At 48.3% G+C, this 19,400-nt stretch overlaps 1 protein-coding gene across 30 annotated transcripts in view; it reads left to right on the top strand.

The window, feature by feature from the left end:
- The window catches only part of Magi2 (membrane associated guanylate kinase, WW and PDZ domain containing 2), a 1,483,910-nt gene that overhangs the window by 1,420,894 nt on the left and 43,616 nt on the right, over positions 1 to 19,400 (top strand). For all 30 annotated transcript variants that reach the window (NM_053621.2, XM_063285370.1, XM_063285374.1 and 27 more), the window contains one exon: positions 10,047 to 10,185. In NM_053621.2, the coding sequence (NP_446073.2) occupies positions 10,047 to 10,185 (139 nt within the window). The remainder of the gene's footprint in view (positions 1 to 10,046; positions 10,186 to 19,400) is intronic.

Genomic DNA, 19,400 nt, shown 5'->3' with positions numbered 1-19,400 from the left:
TCTCTCTCTCTCTCTCTCTCTCTCTCTCTCTCTCTCTCTCTCTCCTGATCATGGCAAGGTCTCTTTCCTTCCTCAGGTCTCTCAGGCTAGAGGTGGGAACAGTGCCGGTCTACTGACAGGCTGCTGCCTGCACGGCCCTTTTCATTTCCCTCCCATCCAGAGCTCTAAAACAATCCCTTCCTTAAACCATTCTCAAGACAGTAGCTGACGGCTACGCGCGGCTACCCACCTTGACACACTGTTTGCATTCTAACCTGCGTAGATGCCAGACGGTGCCTAGAATCGGCACAACTCACAGAGCGTGCATATGCAAATGCAACATGAAAGACAGTTTGCTTCAGCAAAGCGGGCATTGTTATCATGTGCCAAAGGAGCGGCCATTGCTCCCAGCCCAACTGGTGATCATCACTTCTGGAAAATAAGTATATCTGATTAGGCAAGTGTGCAGAACGACACTCTCTTCTGCTCCCAATCACATGCAGGGAAGGGAGATGATAGCCCATACGCAGTCCACAGTTAAAGTCGCCTCTGTGATTTTCTTCTTGTTTATTTTCCAATCATCTAGGCAGGCTGGCTTCCTGACCCTAACGTAAGTGATTTCTGAGCAGCAGTAGAAGCTGCTGGCTGGGCTGCTGCGAGCTTCCCATCCCGACTCAGGCAGATGATTTTAAGATATTACCCGGCCTCTCCTTGCCTGAACCGTTAAACGAGCATCTGAAAATGGAATGGGGCTGCCTATATTTTTTTTCCTTTGTAGAAACTATTTCTGCTTCAACAAGCTTGCCTTTAAACTCTGTCTCCGCATTCCATTGCTTGTAGTCATTTCTTTGTATTAACTCGGCGTCTAAACTACCTGCCAAGCGCTCCGTGAGCTTCTCTTCCTAAAGATTTCATCTGAAACCATAAAATCAAAATAGCATCCCTGTCCTGTAGGAATTCCTGTGTGGCACTTAACAACCCAAGGAGAGTCTCTCACCTCTCGGCAATATTTCCTCAGACCATTTTTGCCCCATTTCCCACTTAACACTCCCTCAGTCAGTCAGCCGCTTCCCTCCTAGGCTCATTATGCAAAGCTTACAACTGTGTTCCCTTTCTCTCCTCTCCCATGATGCTTACAAGAGAGGGAGGAGGAAGATGATTACTACGATTAGTAATAGATATGCCTTTTAGATCATAAGGTACAGATACAGGTATGCCGTGTGCCATTTAGTCTGGGTCAAAGCGGGTGATATATACTGTGAAAGCGAGGTAAATTCTTATTACAAACCTTAATTAAATTCAGTTTAAGCCACATCAATTTACCTGAAAAACACCCCTTCCCTCAGCCGTGCACGCATCCAGCTGATATACACACTGGCATTTCTCCTGTGACTGGGTTCCTGATGTTGGAAAGCTTACAGTATTTATTATACAGGAAAAGGAAATTCTTCTAAAGGAATGCACAGGAGAGGTAAACAGCCAAGGTACACAGGTACACAGGTACACAGCCAAGGCACACAGGTACACAGCCAAGGTACACAGGTACACAGGTACACAGCCAAGGCACACAGGTACACAGCCAAGGTACACAGGTCCACAGATACACAGCCAAGGTACACAGGTACACAGCCAAGGTACACAGGTACACAGCCAAGGCACACAGGTACACAGCCAAGGTACACAGGTACACAGCCAAGGCACACAGGTACACAGCCAAGGTACACAGGTACACAGGTACACAGGTACACAGCCAAGGTACACAGCCAAGGCACACAGGTACACAGCCAAGGTACACAGGTCCACAGATACACAGCCAAGGCACACAGGTACACAGCCAAGGCACACAGGTACACAGCCAAGGTACACAGGTACACAGCCAAGGTACACAGGTACACAGGTACACAGCCAAGGTACACAGGTACACAGGTACACAGCTGAGGTGCTGAGGTACACAGGTATACAGGCCCATAGATACACAGCCAGGGTTGGCTGGATCCCTGGAGCCCCTCGTGGATGATCTGAGAGCTGAGGTTGGTCTTAAGAGATGAGTAGGATGAAGCTGTTTGAAAGGAATGGGGAAAGCAGCAGGCAGAGCAGGAAGCAGCGTCCACAAAAGGACAGAAAAGAGAAACGTCTCAAATCCTCAGGGAGTCAGGAAGAATTGACCTGGAGAACATATGCAAAGCCAGAAGGGCAAACCTCAGAATTAGGGCAGCACCCACAAGCAGGAGCCCGGGAGAGGAAGGAGATTTATGGAGACTGCAGTGAAGCCCTCTGTGTGTAAGGTTGGAGTCTGCGGTATGTGCCAGGGGAAGTGGAAGCTCTGATGACAACGACTGAGTTGTCACTTAGGGGTTGACTGCCTCTAGAATCGGGATACTGGATTTTCACTTAAATTAGTCCATGTTTAAACTCAGAGGCTTTTGAAACCCTGACTGAGAAATGGAGGCTTTGGAGAAGCGAGCATCCCTGAACTGCTGCCAAGGGGAGCATCCAGCCCCAGCGACACCCCGCAGCAGAGAAACGCATTCAAGTCAAAGACCGAAGTGTTCTTGAACTGTGACTGTATTTTAAAAGAACAAACTCAGATAACAAACGCACAGAAGACAGTGAGCCACCCACGGCTCATGTCAGCCCTCAGAATTATGCTGTGGCCTGTAACTTCCTAAACTCACTTGTGGCCCTCACCTCCATCCCTCCTAGGCTGGCGTGTGCTCCAGTGCGGCCTTGATCAAGGACGCTGCACATTCCCAGGGTCGTTGCACATCTCTGTTAGGACAAACTTTCTTGAGAGATATTGGAACATCTCCCTCTTAGATAAATACTGTCTAGGATACAGGAGAAGGTAAGAATCTCAGTTCATTGAGACCGACGAAGTTCACAGTCTGAACACCCTCAAACGCTTGTTTCCGCTTCCACTTGGGTTCGGAGTTTTTGTCTTTGGAAGAACCTGTGGACTTGACAGGCTCCTGTCCCAGGCCATGTGACAGGTAGCTGCCTTGTGTCTAATTCAGTTACAGTCTAGTGTAAGGAATGAGATGATTAACTGAAACCCCTAGGAAAACATGTTCACTGTAAATGGTTCCTAAGTAACATCTAGCAGGGCTGGGTATTCACAGGGCTGGGTATGTACAGGCTCAGTTCTTACTTTGCCATGCATGAAGCCTTGGGCTCTGCTTCTAGCATTGTATAAGGAGGAGGAGGAGGAAGAGGAAGAGGAGGAGGAAGAGGAAGAGGAGGAGGAGGAAGAGGAGGAGGAGGAGGAAGAGGAGCAGAAGGAAGAGGAAGAGGAAGAAGAGGAGGAGGAGGAGGAAGAGGAGGAAGAGGAGGAGGAGGAGGAAGAGGAGCAGAAGGAAGAGGAAGAGGAGGAAGAGGAGGAGGAGGAGGAAGAGGAGGAAGAGGAGCAGAAGGAAGAGGAAGAGGAGGAAGAGGAGGAGGAGGAGGTAGAGGAGGAGGAGGAGGAGGTAGAGGAGGAGGAGGAGGAGGAAGAGGAGCAGGAGGAAGAGGAGGAAGAGGAGGAGGTAGAGGAGGAGGAAGAAGAGGAGGAAGAGGAGCGGGAGGAGGAGGAGGAAGAGGAGGAAGAGGAGGAGGAAGAGGAGGAGGAGGAAGAGGAGGAGGAAGAGGAGGAGGAAGAGGAAGAGGAGGAGGAGGAGGAAGAGGTGGAGGAAGAGGAGGAGGAGGAGGAAGAGGAGGAGGAAGAGGAGGAGGTAGAGGAGGAGGAAGAGGAAGAGGAGGAGGAGGAGGAAGAGGTGGAGGAAGAGGAGGAGGAGGAGGAAGAGGTGGAGGAGGAAGAAGAGGAGGAGGAAGAAGAGGAGGAGGAGGAGCTTGGTAATAAAAGAAAGTGTAACAAAGGTTAATCATGAAAACTGCCACTAGATATAAAAGGCCAGTCTAGAGAGGTGGATACTGAGAGCTCTTTCCACTCTTGCAAAGGACCCAGCTTCCATACCTAGAACCCACATTTTGGCTGGCAAACAACAGTTTCTACAATTCCAGGGGCTTGAATAGCCTATTTGGGCCACCACAGACACCAGGTGTGCACATAGTGTACATACATACATACATACATACGTACGTACGTACGTACGTACATACATACATACATACATACACACACATGCATGCACAGGCACACATACATACATACACACATATACACATAACATACATACACATATAACATACCCACATACACAGACAGACAGACATAACATACCCACATACATATATACATACACACACATACATACGTAAGAATGTGTCTGATCCACCGTTATGGAGACCTCATCTGGTTTCCTACAAACACTATAGAAATTGTGTGGCTGGAGCAGTATTTCCAGAAAACCTGGGTTTTACCTGAGGTGCCCACAGTTTATGTCTCTATATCATGGGAGTAAATACACTGGCTGTACCTGAGAAGCAGAGCGAGCCTGCACTGCCTCGAGCCTGATTAGCTGAGGACCTGCCTGTCAAGGGGGTGTGACAGGCACAAGTGACATAGAGTCACTGCGATGAAACAGCCTGTAAGTGATGCGTAAGATGATGTTGATATGGGACCTGAGAAAATGAGCCACAAATGTGGCCCGTGCGCAGACCTTCATGAAGTAAGGACTCGAGGTTATCTTTCCACTCCCCTCCATCCCTCCTTCCCACAATCTTTCCTTCCCTCCATCCCTCCATCCCTCCATCCCTCCATCCCTCCATCCCACCATCTCACCATCTCACCACCCCTCCAGTCCTCCAGCCCTCCAGTCCTCCTCCCTTCTCTCCATCCCTCCCTCCTTCCCTTCATCCCTCCCTCTCTTCCTTTTCCCTTGCTTGCCCCTCTTCTTCACCACCTGAGCTCTGGAATACAGTATTTTGAAAATTCTCTAAGCACATGTGGCAGTCTTTAAAGTTTCGTTTCAGTCAGGAGTCTCTGTTGAAGATAGCTCTACAGTGGGGCAAATAGGGAAAAAGAACATAGACACTGAGTCCTTTCTTCTTCCTGAAAGACTGTGAGCTTCGTATTAATTTCCCATCCTGTGAAACAGGAAAATGATGCCTTGGAGCCACACTAGAAATGGAAGTGAAGGTAAGAGGTCGGGAAATAAGGAGAGATCGTGCCAGCAAGTCCAACACTTTATACACACATGTATGGCGGATGAAAATGGATGAGGTCACATCCCACTTTTACTTAGAGAGTTCCAGTTAAAATGATTACACATGCAACTGAATTGGAACGAAAATGGAAAGTCAACCTTGCTGTCATTCATGCTGGCACAGGGAGAGACAGGAATCTCCATGCAGGGGCTGGACTACTCCTTCTCTTGACCCAGCTCCAAATGAGCTGGTCCGTTTTTCGAGGTACCCGACCACAGTGTGTGACTATGAACAAAGTGATTCCATTCTATTACCTAAATGTGTTTTTTTCCTAAATTTAGTAATATCTTGAGTATTCTTGTTGCTCCTGATGGGGAAGGAAATCAGGGTCTGGAGGGAAATCTCAGTAAAGCATTATGGCTACCGCACGAGCATGAGGCCTGATTTCAGATCCCCATGCCAATGAAAACAGTTCAGGCCCGGCAGCGTACACCTGTCATCCCGGTGCCAGAGAGGCAGAAACAGGATTCCTGGGGGTTCCCGGCCAGCCAGCCTAGCCAAATTGATGAACTCCAGGTTCAGTGAGAGACCCTATCTCAAAAATTAAGAGGAACAAGTGAGGAAGACCTCTACACACGTGGACATAAACCACATGCGACACCAACACACATACAGGGTACATGGTCAGCAGGCAATCTCTCACCCATCCCCTGGAACACAGAGATGTGGGAGATATTGAAATCTACTTAGATGGAGACACAGGAACCTTGACTGAAGTGGTAGCAGCACGGTTCTCTTCTTCCTTTGATTGGACCCTACACTGGAATTGACCCCAGACTCCCACAAATTCTGACGATACTACCCCAGGTCTCCCCTGAAGCTCCCAGGGACACTTACCCAACCGTGTGCAGCTCCTGGAGCCTGTGCTTCTCCACTTGACACACGGTTTGCCAAAGCCCTCCTCTCCAACACTGCTGTCCACAAAAGGGGAAAACACAACTAAACACAGCAGAGGAGACGTTCGTGGTCTAAGCCTTGCTATATTCGTGTATAGGCCAGAATGCCAAAGGCACGCCCAACACACCTTTCACCCTTCTTCTCACACATGATTCTGAGTCAAACCCTCGGCCTCAAGGCAATGGCATCAGATATTTAAAGTTGACTGCCAGGTTTTGATTTTGGAGTCCGTTCTCAAAATGAGGCACTGGAAACACTTCATTCACCAGTACACATTGTGCCTCACTCCAGTTTCTCAGTTCAAAGGTCCCAGTCCCCCATCATTAGCCCCTGTACTGTGTCCCCAACACCTCCTGGGGTTGATGCCATCTCAGGGTGCAGGCAATTAAAGAATCGGAGAATTAAAATGAAGGAAAGAAGTGTTACCAGAAATCTAGGGAGTCCCAACAAAGCCATCGCATTACACTAGAGAGACCAGGAGACCCCTCTTAGAGAACAAATAAGACTCAAACAGCAGCTTGAAGACAATTTCATTAGTTTTTAAAAGAAACATCCCCCACCCACCCACCACCCACCACCCCCCACTCCCAGGGAAGGCAGGGTGTGAGTTGGGCGCTACAGAAGAGGAACTGGCTCAGAGGTCAGCCACACAAGGGGGCTGAGCGTTAAAGAGTTTAAAACTATACTTAGGTTCTGACCAGCATTCAAAAGGAGAGTACAGAGTGGGGGTAGGGGAAATAGGTGGAGGAGGAGGAAGAAATAAGTCATGCCTTTCTAAGGAAAGCCCGGCAGAACCAGCCAAGCCTTGTGGCTGTGTATAGAGACTGCACTGGAGGTGGGTGGGTATTCTAGGGATGAAAGGTGTATTATCTCAGGGCGAACCTGCCTTCTAAGGAGAGGTTTCCAAGACCTATTCCCGACCTGCCCCCACTGGATTAACATTAAGGAAGGAGACCAGGGCGTGTCTCCTCCTAAAGGAAGTGTCTCACTTGGACTTGGGTGGATAATGTGACGGCCCTAGGCTCACCATAAGTCAGGTGAGATGTTGCCACCACCAAGCAGTCCCTCCCGGCAGCCTAGACCACCATTCTGGGGTCGATCTCTCTCCACTCCCTTAGCAGTTTACGGATACAAGTGCCATAGTCAAGACCCAGTGAATACTGCCATCTTGACACACTTTCTCCTTCAACCAGACAAGAACATACTGCAGATAGAAACTGCAACGTTTGTCTCCGTATCAGCGGACTCCCCGGCACATAGTAAGTGTTCATTAAAAACTGCTTACTGAATGAAGACACTCGGAGTCTTGCGGGAAGGATACTTACAAACCTCCAACAGAGGGAGAGCCGTGACTAATGAACAGACTAGAAACCTCTGCACGTACCCCAGAAGAGAAGGTGTTTAAGTTGGGCTCAAGACGTGCTGGCCTGTGAGAAAGAGAAGGTGAAGAGAATCTTGACGTCTTGGTCAGCATAATGCTCTTCCCTTAGGAAGACTGTGCTGAGAGCTGGAGTGGAGAGGGGTCGAAGAACACCACACAGACTCAGGTACAGGCCAGAACTGAGCTGGAACACCACTGGACGCAGAAGAGAGTTGGAACAGGTGCCGAGAATCAGTGGTTTTTAAAAGAAGTCTTGGAGCTGGGGAGATGGCTCAGCAGTTAAGAGCACTTACTGTTCCTGCACTGGACCATACTTCAGTACCCAGGACCCAAGCACAACCAATGCTCTCTTCCGTCTTCAACAGATACCCCACACGCATGGCACACACATACACTCAGAATGAAATCATAATAAACTCTAATTCTTAAGCAGGCCAGCATGGCCCCACACTTCTGGCTTACATAAACGTTACCTGTAAAGGGTAGCACCAGTGGGAGCACAGCTCCACAATGTCGCCCTCGGCAGCCTACGGCACGCCCTCAACCTCTTAAAGAACGAGACTCGAGCAAACCCAGGCTTCTTGGCTTCAGAGAACTTCAGGATGAACCAGTGGGAAGCAGAGTTGGGGGGGTTTTAAAATGGAAAGGCGCTCAGAGGAAGCCTCCAGAACACCAGAGAGTATGGATACAGGCTTCTCAGAGAAGAGGGACAGTTTGTTAAATGGCATTTTGGGCATAGATTTTAAGCAAGGGGCTTAAGAGGGAGATGCTAAAGGGAGATGAAACATACAGTAGTGTGGGTGTGGCGGTCTCAAGGGAGAGTCTTAGCTCTTAGTTAAGTGTCTTAGCTGTTGACAGGCACCCTCGCCTCTTTCCTTAATGTTAATCCACTGGGGCAGGTCAGGAATAGGTCTTGGAAACCTCTCCTTAGAAGGCAGGTTCGCGGGGCTGGGGATTTAGCTCAGTGGTAGAGCACTTACCTAGGATGCGCAAGGCCCTGGGTTCGGTCCCCAGCTCCGAAAAAAAGAAAAAAAAAAGAAGGCAGGTTCGCCCTAAGATAATACAGGAAAAGGTGACAGTTAAGGAAACATGAAAAGAGACTGTCTTCGTTAGCATCACCATTGCTGGGCTGGACACCATGACCAAAGCAACTTAGGGTTTACCTGGCCTACAGTTCCATACTCCTATCAAAGGAAGCCATTACGGGGAACTCAGGCCAGGAACCTGGAGGAAGGAGCTGATGCAGAGGCCACGGAGGAGTGCTGCTCACTGACTTACACAGGCATTTCCTCAGCTGGGCTTCCTTTCGGGTAACTCCAGCTGTAAGCTGGCCTAACACTAGCCAGCAGAGACATTAACTTTCAGTTTAGTGAAAGTTACTCTTGTGAGTTATCCTTTGTGATAAGGATGCCACAGAAACGTCATCCTCTTCTGCTGCCTCAAACCTGTGCCACTAAAGGCCACCAAGCACACGAAGGGAATGACACTGTGACAGCAACTAGCCGCTCTCTCCGCCTGCTCTACACACTCGGCTGTAGTTTTTCTTGGTTCTCTCTCCTTTGTAGATATCAATTGGAGCAAGATCTTCTTTGTTTGAGAAACCACCTATGCCAGGTGGTGATGGCACAGGCCTTAATCCCAGCACTTGGGAGACAGAGGCAATCGGGTCAAGGCCAGCCTGGTCTACAGAACAAGTTCCAGAACAGCCAGGGCTACACATAGAAATCTGTTGCAAAAGAAACCCAGAGAGAGAGAGAGAGAGAGAGAGAGAGAGAGAGAGAGAGAGAGAGAGAGATCTATAATAACTTTTTTTGCAAAGCAACTCATTATCTTTTCCCTGGCTAATTTGTCTTAAGTAATTTGCTCTGAAATTCAATATCTTTTAATTCAACGGCCCCTGGCAATCATGGTCCTCTGGGAGTTACATAATATGTTTGTGGTCCAAGCTCTTTACATCCTAATATCTATTCACGAAAGCCAAGCAGGAACTGCTTGTGGAGCACAGACACATTTTCCACAGTTCCAGAGGGGACGATGCTTCGCCAAACATCTTCTGGCAACCAGGTGTGAGCATGCAAACATTTTCGCAAGGGCATCAGCCATGTGTAGAGAGCAGAGGATCTCATTCTCAATTCAGGAACCAGAGATAGAGAACTCATCACCGAACCAGAATACCAACTAACCACTGCTAGCCATGAAGGGAAGACTGCAGTAAGCACCCAGGGAAATGCCAACGGTGCATAGCAAAAACTTCACAGAGAAGCACAGAGACTAACCACTTCACCCAACGTGCTAAACAGATACCGCACAAAGCCAAAAGCTGACAGTGAGACCAACGGCAAAGCCTTTGAATATTTACTTCTCCATTCAAACAAAGCCGCCACCAGGATAATTTGAATTGTACTATCAGATCTATTTTCCCTTTTTTTTTTTAATGCCCAGTATTCCAACTAAGGTCTCTGCCATCCCAGCTAGTTACAAGTGGGACCGCCTCTGATCAAGCTAGTCCAATTCGGAGGGGGGGGGGTAGTCAGGGTGAGGCTCTTCAGAGAGCCAGACACGCTCTGGTACTCTTTGGAAACGGGACACTACTCGAATAGCTGGACCTGCAGAGCCATCTTTTCCTGACTTCCTTTTTCTTTGGCAGGTGGGAGATCAGATCATCGAAATAAATGGGGAAAGCACACGAGACATGACCCACGCCAGAGCAATAGAACTCATCAAGTCGGGAGGAAGAAGAGTGCGGTTGCTGCTGAAACGAGGCACGGGGCAGGTCCCGGAGTATGGTGCGTTTCGCGTTTTCTTTCATCCGTGTTGTGCTTTCTCTGTGTGTTATAAACATATACTGTATCGGCGGGCTGTCGCTACAGAGAAGGTATTTACTGTCAGTAGATGAATAAGCACACATGCTGACTTAAGCCCAAGGCACGTGTCTGCACGTGTGTGCAAACCCCTTCTCTAGCTCGTGAAACTAGGCGATGTTTAAGGTAACAAGCGTGTGGGCTCACAGGGCATCTCTGAGCGTGTGTGGGAGAGCCGGCACCACTTACATGTGGGAACCTTTATAATTTGACTGGTAGTGCTCTGTTCATTTGAGTCTGCAGTAATTTACTAATTTTTCTCTAAAATCCACACATGCTTTAGGCCGCCCTATAGGATTAGTAAAGTGGGCCAGGGGACGAGCCAGAACCAGTCTTCAGGATGTGGAGTTTAAAATGCTAACTTCAGCTCATTCCGTGGCTGCATTTCCCTGGCATTTAGAGCTTGTTCCAAAAAAAAAATTTTTTTTTCATTCCTATGAAGTTTTAGTATGCTTTTGAGGAAGGTTTTTTCATTATTATTTTTTTCTATAAAACAAAACATTTGATTGGAGGCTTACTAAAAGTTCATTAGCATCATGTCAGGGTCATGGCAGAAGCACGGCAGCACTCATGGCCCTGAAGCAGTAGCAGAGAGCTACGTTCTAATCTGCAGGCAGAGGTAGTAGGTGGGGAGGGAGGGAGGGAGACAGACAGACAGACAGACAGACAGACAAAGACAGACACAGACACAGAGACAGAGACAGAGACAGAGACAGAGACAGAGAGAGACAGAGAACTCTCACCTGGGTTGAGGACAGCTTTAAAGTACACTTTTAAATCATAGTTTGACTTCAAGAGTCTTTAAAGTGTTGTTTCCCACAAGCCTGTTCCAGGCATCACCAACAGTGTAGACAGTAAAGCTGACACAGCTGAGCAGGTCTTACATGAAAACCTCAAACCCCGAGCTAGACTTTAAAAATATTTTCAGGGCCTAGGGACATGGCTCAGTGTAACACACACTGGCCCTGGGCTCTATCCCTACCTAGCACCTTAAGAAACAAAATAGAAACGTTTTCCAGGGAGTGTCGGAGACAGGCAGTAGTGAGGAGAAACACTGAATACTCTTCAGAGTATCAGCAGGAGCTAACTGCAGACCCCCGGGGATCCCTTCCCATCTGCCAGCTACATGAAGTCATTCACCTTCACCCCCACCCAATTTCCTACCCAGAAAACGTTCTAAAACATATCTTTCCCTTTCGAATAGTGCTGTCTGTATATGCTATCTAAACAACTACTAGCGCCCCCTTGTTACTAAGGCAGATCAGAGCTGAACTCAGCTACAACCTCAACATTCGAAGACCCTCGGAGACACCCCTGTGTCTTTGAAGGTCCTCGCATAAAGGGCTAGTGGTCAGTGGGGGAAAAAAGCTCCCAGTGGCTCTGTGGGGCCAGCTCTGTGCCCAAGGAACCACTCCATTCCACCCACGAGGCTTTGATCTAATAAACTATTCTTAAGCATTGATATCAGCAATGAGTATAGACTTGATCAATGAGACCGATATCAATCCCTCTGTGAAGGACCTAAATGCCTAGAATAGGATGGCATTATAGATCCCAGAGCATCATCTCATCCAACAATACCTAAGGCACCTGTGAAATCTGTCACTTCTAAAAACAAACCTTATCTTAAAGGTGTGTTTCACTCCACCGCAGGACTTGCCTGTCACCTAACAAGGAATTTCAAAGTTGCCACCATTCTTAATACTCAAGGGGATCTTCTTAAAGTTACTCAGTCCTGCTTCTCTGCCCTCCACCTCTTGCTCTTTTTAGAATCAGTTTGACCCATACTTTAAACACCTAACACACTGGCTGCTTATGTACAGGGAGAAGTTAAAACAACTCTGCTTCAAATTCATGCACTGTCCCTCAATTCTACTTGTGAAACACACACACACACACACACACACACACACACACACACACACACACACACACACGGCTTTGGAACAAGGCAGATACCCAAGACCCTGTCAACATTTTTTCATTCTTAAGATCACCCAAAAAGGCTGGCTCAGTTCAATTCTCAAAGCAGTCAACACTGAGTACCTCTTAAACATCTAGGCACCCTTTGGAGGGTCTCCATATCGACATTATGCGCTGCTGTAGTATTACACATTTTGCTCTCAGTGAATATTTTTCCTAAATTAAGCCAGTTACACGTGCCCATGATGTCGGCACTCATTAGCTTGTAAGACACGGACCTTGTAAAGTTAGTTTAGAGATGTCGAAAGGAAAGAAGAACAGGGTGAAGCCACATCATTGGGGAACTAGAGGAACAGACAGAAGCTCAGCGGACCCTAGCCCTTCAGGAACGGTACGCTTACCCATGAGCCTCTGGGTCTGAGGAATCAGGAAGACAGAATCACTTCCGTTTCTTTGATGACAATGCCACCCAGTGGTCTTTCTGGAATTTCATAGCAACCAATGGCAGGACTCAGAGGTTCCCCGGGTGACTCCTTCACCCAGAGATTTGCTAGGAGAGCTTCTGAGACATAGATTACAACCACAGGGACACACAGCAGTCATTCGGGACAGATTCAGGCAGGTTCAGGAAGGCATCAACAACCAGACACCCTCTTACGCTCACGCTTGATCTTCCACGATGAATCACCAGATCGTACTTTGCCCCAAGCAACAAAATATAGCTGTGAACTGGGGGAATCCATGAGCACCTCAGTACGCATGATTTTCACTGGGACTAGTGGTGCAGGCACCCCCTGCCCAGCACATCCCAAAATTCTAGCCTCCTAGAAGGAAGGCAGATGTTGAATACAATGTTGTCATTTGTATCAGCCTTTTAAGGGAAACATGGAAGCTCGGCTCTCAGCACAGAACCCACGCTATTAGCATAGCAGATGATTTACGGCCATGTTGCCAGCATACAGCCACCCTCGTGAGCTGGCGTTTCTAAGCAGCGTGGTCCCCCGCCTGCTGCGTTAACTCTGCTCTGCATCAAGAGCAGACCAGAGACACCGCTATGTTCACGGCTACATAAATGACCCCAAAACACACACAGTGCCTGTGGCCAAGGAATAGCGCCACCAGCCTCAATGTGAAACAGGCTGTATCGTGAAACCCATTCGTTGTTGTTGTTGCTCAAGATAAACCAGAATGCATTTTTTTAATAAAACGCTCCTGAGAACAAGATATCGGCAGTAAGTAATAACATAAGAAACTGCTTGCATTCGCCAAGAGATAGAGTCCGGAACATAATCTACTTCGTCCAGCAATGGCCTAATCACAGGAAAATGACATTTCTATTCTTGTCGAGTATTAATTTAAGCCTGTGTGCTTCCTTTGTTTGCTTTTCAAGATCCTCAACTTGGCCCCCTCCTTAAGAGATCATCGAAAGGAGATATCATGGGCCCACCGAGGCATACTTAACCTCTCAGGGACCCCCACCCCCGGGGATTAAGCTGGCCTAGGAAGCAGTCGATGAGGATGAAGCGGTCTAGCTGACCGTGGGGGCCAAGTTTTAAGTCATTCGGCCCATGCTCCTTCTGCTGCTTACAGATCAGCTTTGAAATGGAACCCTTATCTGAACTTGGGGAGCTGTCAAGGAGAAGCCCATCTCAGTCAAGAGAAGTACAGAGGCAGAGCTCTGAGTTCTTAGGGGGATCTGTGACAGAGAGATAAATGCAGGTACAATGGAGGGGAGAGAGGAAAAAAACCCAGCAAGAGCAACGTGTCAGATCACTGATGAAGCAAGATCGCTGTGACTCCAAGGGACAGAGGAAGGAATAAACTCCCTGCAGAGAAGCCAGCCATAATTACCAGAAGGCTGGTGGCCAGGCAAGGAATACTTAAGGCACCAGGAGCAGCGACCGGGTCGTGGCTGAACACAGGCTATGGAGCAGCTGCAGAGGGAGTCAGAAAATGATGAGGGCTTTGAAGGAGAAGTTGATCCCACGGTCAAGTCCTTGAAAGGGGAATGCAGGAGACAGACACTCCAAGCGCAGTCCTCGGGATAAGAATTTGTTGATTATAAACCGAGCGGAAAGTGCGAACACCTCATCCCTTGACATGCCTCTCAGCTGCTGGCAGAAATAAAGACGCTTCCCTCCACCCACTCAGAGGGCAAAGAAGAGCACCCAACTCGGGTCCTTAGCAGGCTCGGTGAGCCCCTATTGAAATTAAACCTAAAGAGGGTAGGGGAAGAAGACTGCTCGCCTAGGCTGTAAAACTGCCCAGGAATAAATTAAACAAATTAACTCCCTGCCTTGAAGTACAGGTGCCCTTCATTAACATTCAAGGCCCGAATACAAAGTGAGCACAGTCTTCACTGGCATCCCACCCCAGCCAGATCCCAGGTACGCCTAAGTGTCCTTGGATTTAAAAAAAAAATCCCAGAATGTCTCACAGCGGAAGTGGAACATTTCCCTCTGGTATATTTGCTGTTCCCAGTGAATCAAACACACATTTCTGAGGTGGTGGTGGTCGGCACCCTGCCGTGCTCACTCCCCCAGAGAACAAGAGGAAAGCTCTCTATGGGCAGAATGCTGAAGTAGGTCCAGACGCCAGTGTGAGGCAGGGCAAGCTGGAGGAGGCCACTCGGGACTTTATATCTTTAAAAATTGTGTTTTGACTAAATTATAGAGCCTTGGTAAATAAAGTGGGTGCGTTTTATAGGTGTTATGAAAGGAGAGAATCCATTTATGACAGTTAGCTGCCCCTGAAGAAATGAATTGTAAAATCTCCCTGTAGCCAATAATTACAATGACTTATGACAATCAAATCAGAAGACCCTGTCCTACAGAATCTGTCTACTCATTTGCTTACTCTTCTCAATGATATATATAGATATAGATATAGAAGATATATATAGATACATATACAAAAAATATAAGCATATCTTCATAGTCTTACTTGTAGTTATTTGCCCAGCAATCCCTTGCACTCCCTAACCAAGGATGAACTCCAGGAAATATGTCTTTACCAGATACTGCACCTGAGACAGATCCTGGAATGACATCATTGGCTGACATTCCATCAATCAAACTTTACTCAGCACCTACTATGTGCACAGCCCTTTGTAGGCACTGAGGGTGAGATGCGAGGCTGCCCTCTGGGAGCTGTGAGGGCACATGTAAAGGCTGTCTCTCACCGAGTGGCGGCTGAAGAAACGGCCCAGGAGAATCTGTTCTCAGGAAGGAAAAAAGAAAAACTAAAATAGGCTTATTAATTATTCATAGAACTTAATAAGCACTTCTAGAGCATTAGGGATTCTTGAGAGCACTTGGCCTCTTTGGTCTGCTAAGCATTTCCCTTGTAATAGTCCTGCTAATAACTTGTACTTTCTCTGAAGGAAGGCCTTGCTGAGTCTGGGTGAACCTCCTCCCAGACCTGATGTGAATTACCAATTCCAAGCTAGCGAGCTTGAGTTAATCCAGTCCTCACAGTTCTGTGGCTATCAGCCGGGCCAGGAACCCCCAAAACTGTTACCGGGTGCTGGGGTTCAGTGTGTTCTCCCGCCCCATAATGAGAGACGGTAGGAGAGCCATCGCTTCCCCTACCACACCAAGGTGGCCCTCTCTGGAGCCGTGCGTGCGTGCGTGCGTGCGTGAGTGCGGCTCCGATGCCTTGCCACGGTTCACCTGCCTTTTCAATAGGGCAAAGGGTGACTTGCCTCGGTAATAAATTCTCAAATCTAATTTCATCCTCTGGTGTCCGCGGCTGAGCGTATCCTCTTTCCCCCTGGGCACCTCCACAAATCACTCAGGAGCACCTCATGCTGAGTAAGAGGAAATGATAAAGCACCCGAAGATGGCCTCACTCTGCATCCTTGAGGCTGTCCCTGGGATGTACAGACTACACAAGCCAGCACCATCTGCAAGCCCCACGGGTTAGACCACATACAGGGTAAAAGAAAAAAGTGGGGGTGGGGGGCATTTAGCCTCCCTGCAGTCCCAAATCCATCCATTTTGAAAAGTCAATGAGCCAAGGGGTATCTTTGCCAAGCCCCTTTAAGAAGAATCCCCACGGGTATGTCTGGAAAGCTAAAGCTTCCCCCTGCCCAGCACCCCACCCAGAAGAGCTCGCTTGAGGGTCCTTGCCTCCGCATAAAGCCGAGCCTGAAGGCAGAAGTCCAAGAGCAGAGGCAGCTCTGGGGAAACACTGTCAACACCGAGATGGCGCCCAGTTCCACAAGATGTTTCTTACATGCCAGGGAACTAGAGGTAGGAAGAGGAGACGACAAGCAAGACCAAGACAGAGGTCAAGAAAACCCCATGCTTGTTGGCCAAAAGGAACTTCCTTAGGAGTAATGAAGCCATAATGGACCCAGGTTATAATCCCGCTACTCTGGAGGCGGAGACAGGAGAACAAGTCAAGGCCCAGCAGGCTATAAAGCAGGAGGCCAGCATGAACACCTCGGGGAGACCCTGTCTCAAAAAGGAAATGAGGGAAATTTAAGGTTATAGTGCCTTGGGAGAGCACTATGTGAAGTCTTGGGTTCCCTCCTCAGCACTGCACGCACACACACACACACACACACACACACACACACACACATACACGAGATTTTCCTCTTACTGTTGTTTTGTTGTCAGTCTGAGAGTGGTCTCCATTCTGTGTTGTGGCTCACAGCCTGAGAGGGCTGATTCCAGACACGCTTCCAAACCCCTGAGCTACACGGGTCAAGAAATTGGAGCCACACACCAAAGCTGTCTGGTTTTTCTCTTGTCCAGAAATAGAGACACTGCAGAAAAGGTTTTGATCTTCATAAAGGAATTTGTCAGCATAGATCTGCTATCCCAGTGATCAAGGCAAAGCCAGCAGAGCAAAGCCAGTCTCTTAAGACACATTCATGGTAGGTCTAGCCTCTACCAACCAGCGAACACAGTAATAATTTTTCCTAGACATTCAAAGCATGTCTTCAAAAGCACCTGCACTAGTTTCCTAGAAACCTGGCAGAGGCCATTTTTAAACCAGAATACTGTGAGTTCTAGCCTCTCTCTCTTTCCTCTCTCTCTCTCTCTCTCTCTCTCTCTCTCTCTCTCTCTCTGTGTGTGTGTGTGTGTGTGTGTGTGTGTGTGTGTGTGTGTATGGGGGGTGCCCAAAAGAGAACACTAAATATCCTGATCTACCTTACTTTTGAGAGCAAGATCTCTCATCGACTTTGACCTAGGCTGGCAGCCCACAAGCCCCAGTGATGTTCCTGTCTCCCCAATACACAGTGCAGGGGGAGAGTGTGGGGTGGGGGAGAGTGTGGTGTGGAGTGTTACAGGCACTGGAGAGGTGTGCCTAGCTTTTTACCTGGGAGCCAGGATCCGAACTCAGTCTTTACTCTTACTGGGCAAGTGCTCTCGCCCACTGGTATCTCCCTCCAGCCCCGAGACTTAACCTTTTACTTCATTTGTTCTTGATTCAGGGTCTCATATATCCCAAGCAGGCCTTGAACTCACTGTATGGGCAAAGATGACCTTGAACTTCTGACCTTTCTGCCTCTCCCTCCTAAATGCCGAGTTTCTAAGTACGAACCACCACACCCGTTTATGCAGTTTGGAAGAGCAGACCCAGAGATTTACATGTAACCCAGGAAACTCCACCAAGTGAGATGCATACCTAATGTCTAATCATCTTTTTTATTCATTTCAACACATAGACAATTTGAAAGAAAAGCATAAATACTCCCCATATGCTTCTTGACCCCAGCCAGCCAGGTCCTTGGCCCATGGTGCTGGCTCTTGCTTGGATGTCCAAATCACTGCCGCCCTACGGCCATTGTTTGTGTTGGAGTTCGCTTTCAGTGCTGTGTATTCTCTGGGGCGGAACAAACGGATCATGGCATCTGCAATGTCTGCCGCCCTCTCCTGACCTCCTGGGAACACTTCTCTTTGCACCGCTTTCACATTGCCCACAGAAGGCTAGAATTTTTGTCATCCGCAAACTCTGAGCGTGGCTCCCTGTCCTTACAAAGACTTCCTAATGTTTCCTTTGAAGTGAATTTCTTCCACTGGAATCAAAGGTAAAAATCACAGAGTGCCTTACTCCAGGCCTAAACTATATCTGTAAGAACATTTCTAGACGTTTGAGAGTCACATATTCCTCAACACAATGCTTAGACAAAAATGAAATTAACAGGACGAACTGAGAGCCCCCACCCCCTACCCCCACCACCACTCCTCCACACCCCCTACCCCCACCACCACCCCTCCCCACCCCCCCTCCCCGCACAGCACAGGACCGCTGTTAACCCTTTAGTGCCTCAGGCCTTGCTTGGCTGCTTTCGAATTTCCACTCTGTAACTCATGGCGCTGGCGCTGAGCTCCTCAGGGTGATAGGTTTTAGAACTAGGTTTATGATATGTGCACTAATATTCCTCACACAACATGCAAAGCTCTGGCTGCACTAATAGTTTTTTTTAGCACAATGTGCAAAGTTCTGACTGCACACACACACACACACACACACACACACACCGCCCCCACACCCCGCAGTCTCCACTCTCCTGCCTTCTCGACAGTGTGCCCTGCCATGGTTTTTTTTGGCTCTTTCCTTTCGCCTTCTGGGCCTGCAGTTTCTTAGCTAGCACATATGTTTCCAAGCTGACTAAAGGCCATGTCTGAAACCCAGGGAGAACCTTCTCTGCATGACACTGAAGCAGCTTGATCGTTTCCATGTGAAATTACTTGCTTCTTGGCAGGGCTAAATGGCGAACTCAATTAGTAAATCCTGAAATTTAATTTCCACTTACAGCATTCATTGTCGAGCACTGACTTCCTGACCGCAGGGAGGTTCTTCTCTGTACTTAGCCCACTGCGTTAGGTATGTCTCCCGCTGTAGTCTTCTGCCTCCATACACATAACATGCCAGATAGAACACCCCCATCGCACGACCCAAAACCAATGTGGGCTCTTGGTTCATCCTCTACAGGGGAGCTGGATCCCATGGAGGGAGCAAGCTGTATATATTCAGGGGATGTCCTCAGAGGTCTCTGACAAAATGACAATAGCCACACCATGTCTGGGCTCCATGAACCAAGTTCTTCAGATAGCATTAATATCACAGTGAACCATATCCACAGCTCTCACACCCTGTCAACAGAGAGCATGAGAGCAGGCATTGTAGGGCCTCCCCTGGTCGCTTATACCTTGGAGATTACTGACCTGAGTATTCTAGAATTTCTAGCGGCCATGACT

This window comes from Rattus norvegicus, chromosome 4, assembly GCF_036323735.1.
Source record: "Rattus norvegicus strain BN/NHsdMcwi chromosome 4, GRCr8, whole genome shotgun sequence".
NCBI lineage: Eukaryota > Metazoa > Chordata > Mammalia > Rodentia > Muridae > Rattus > Rattus norvegicus.
This window is presented reverse-complemented; position numbering and strand designations above follow the sequence as displayed.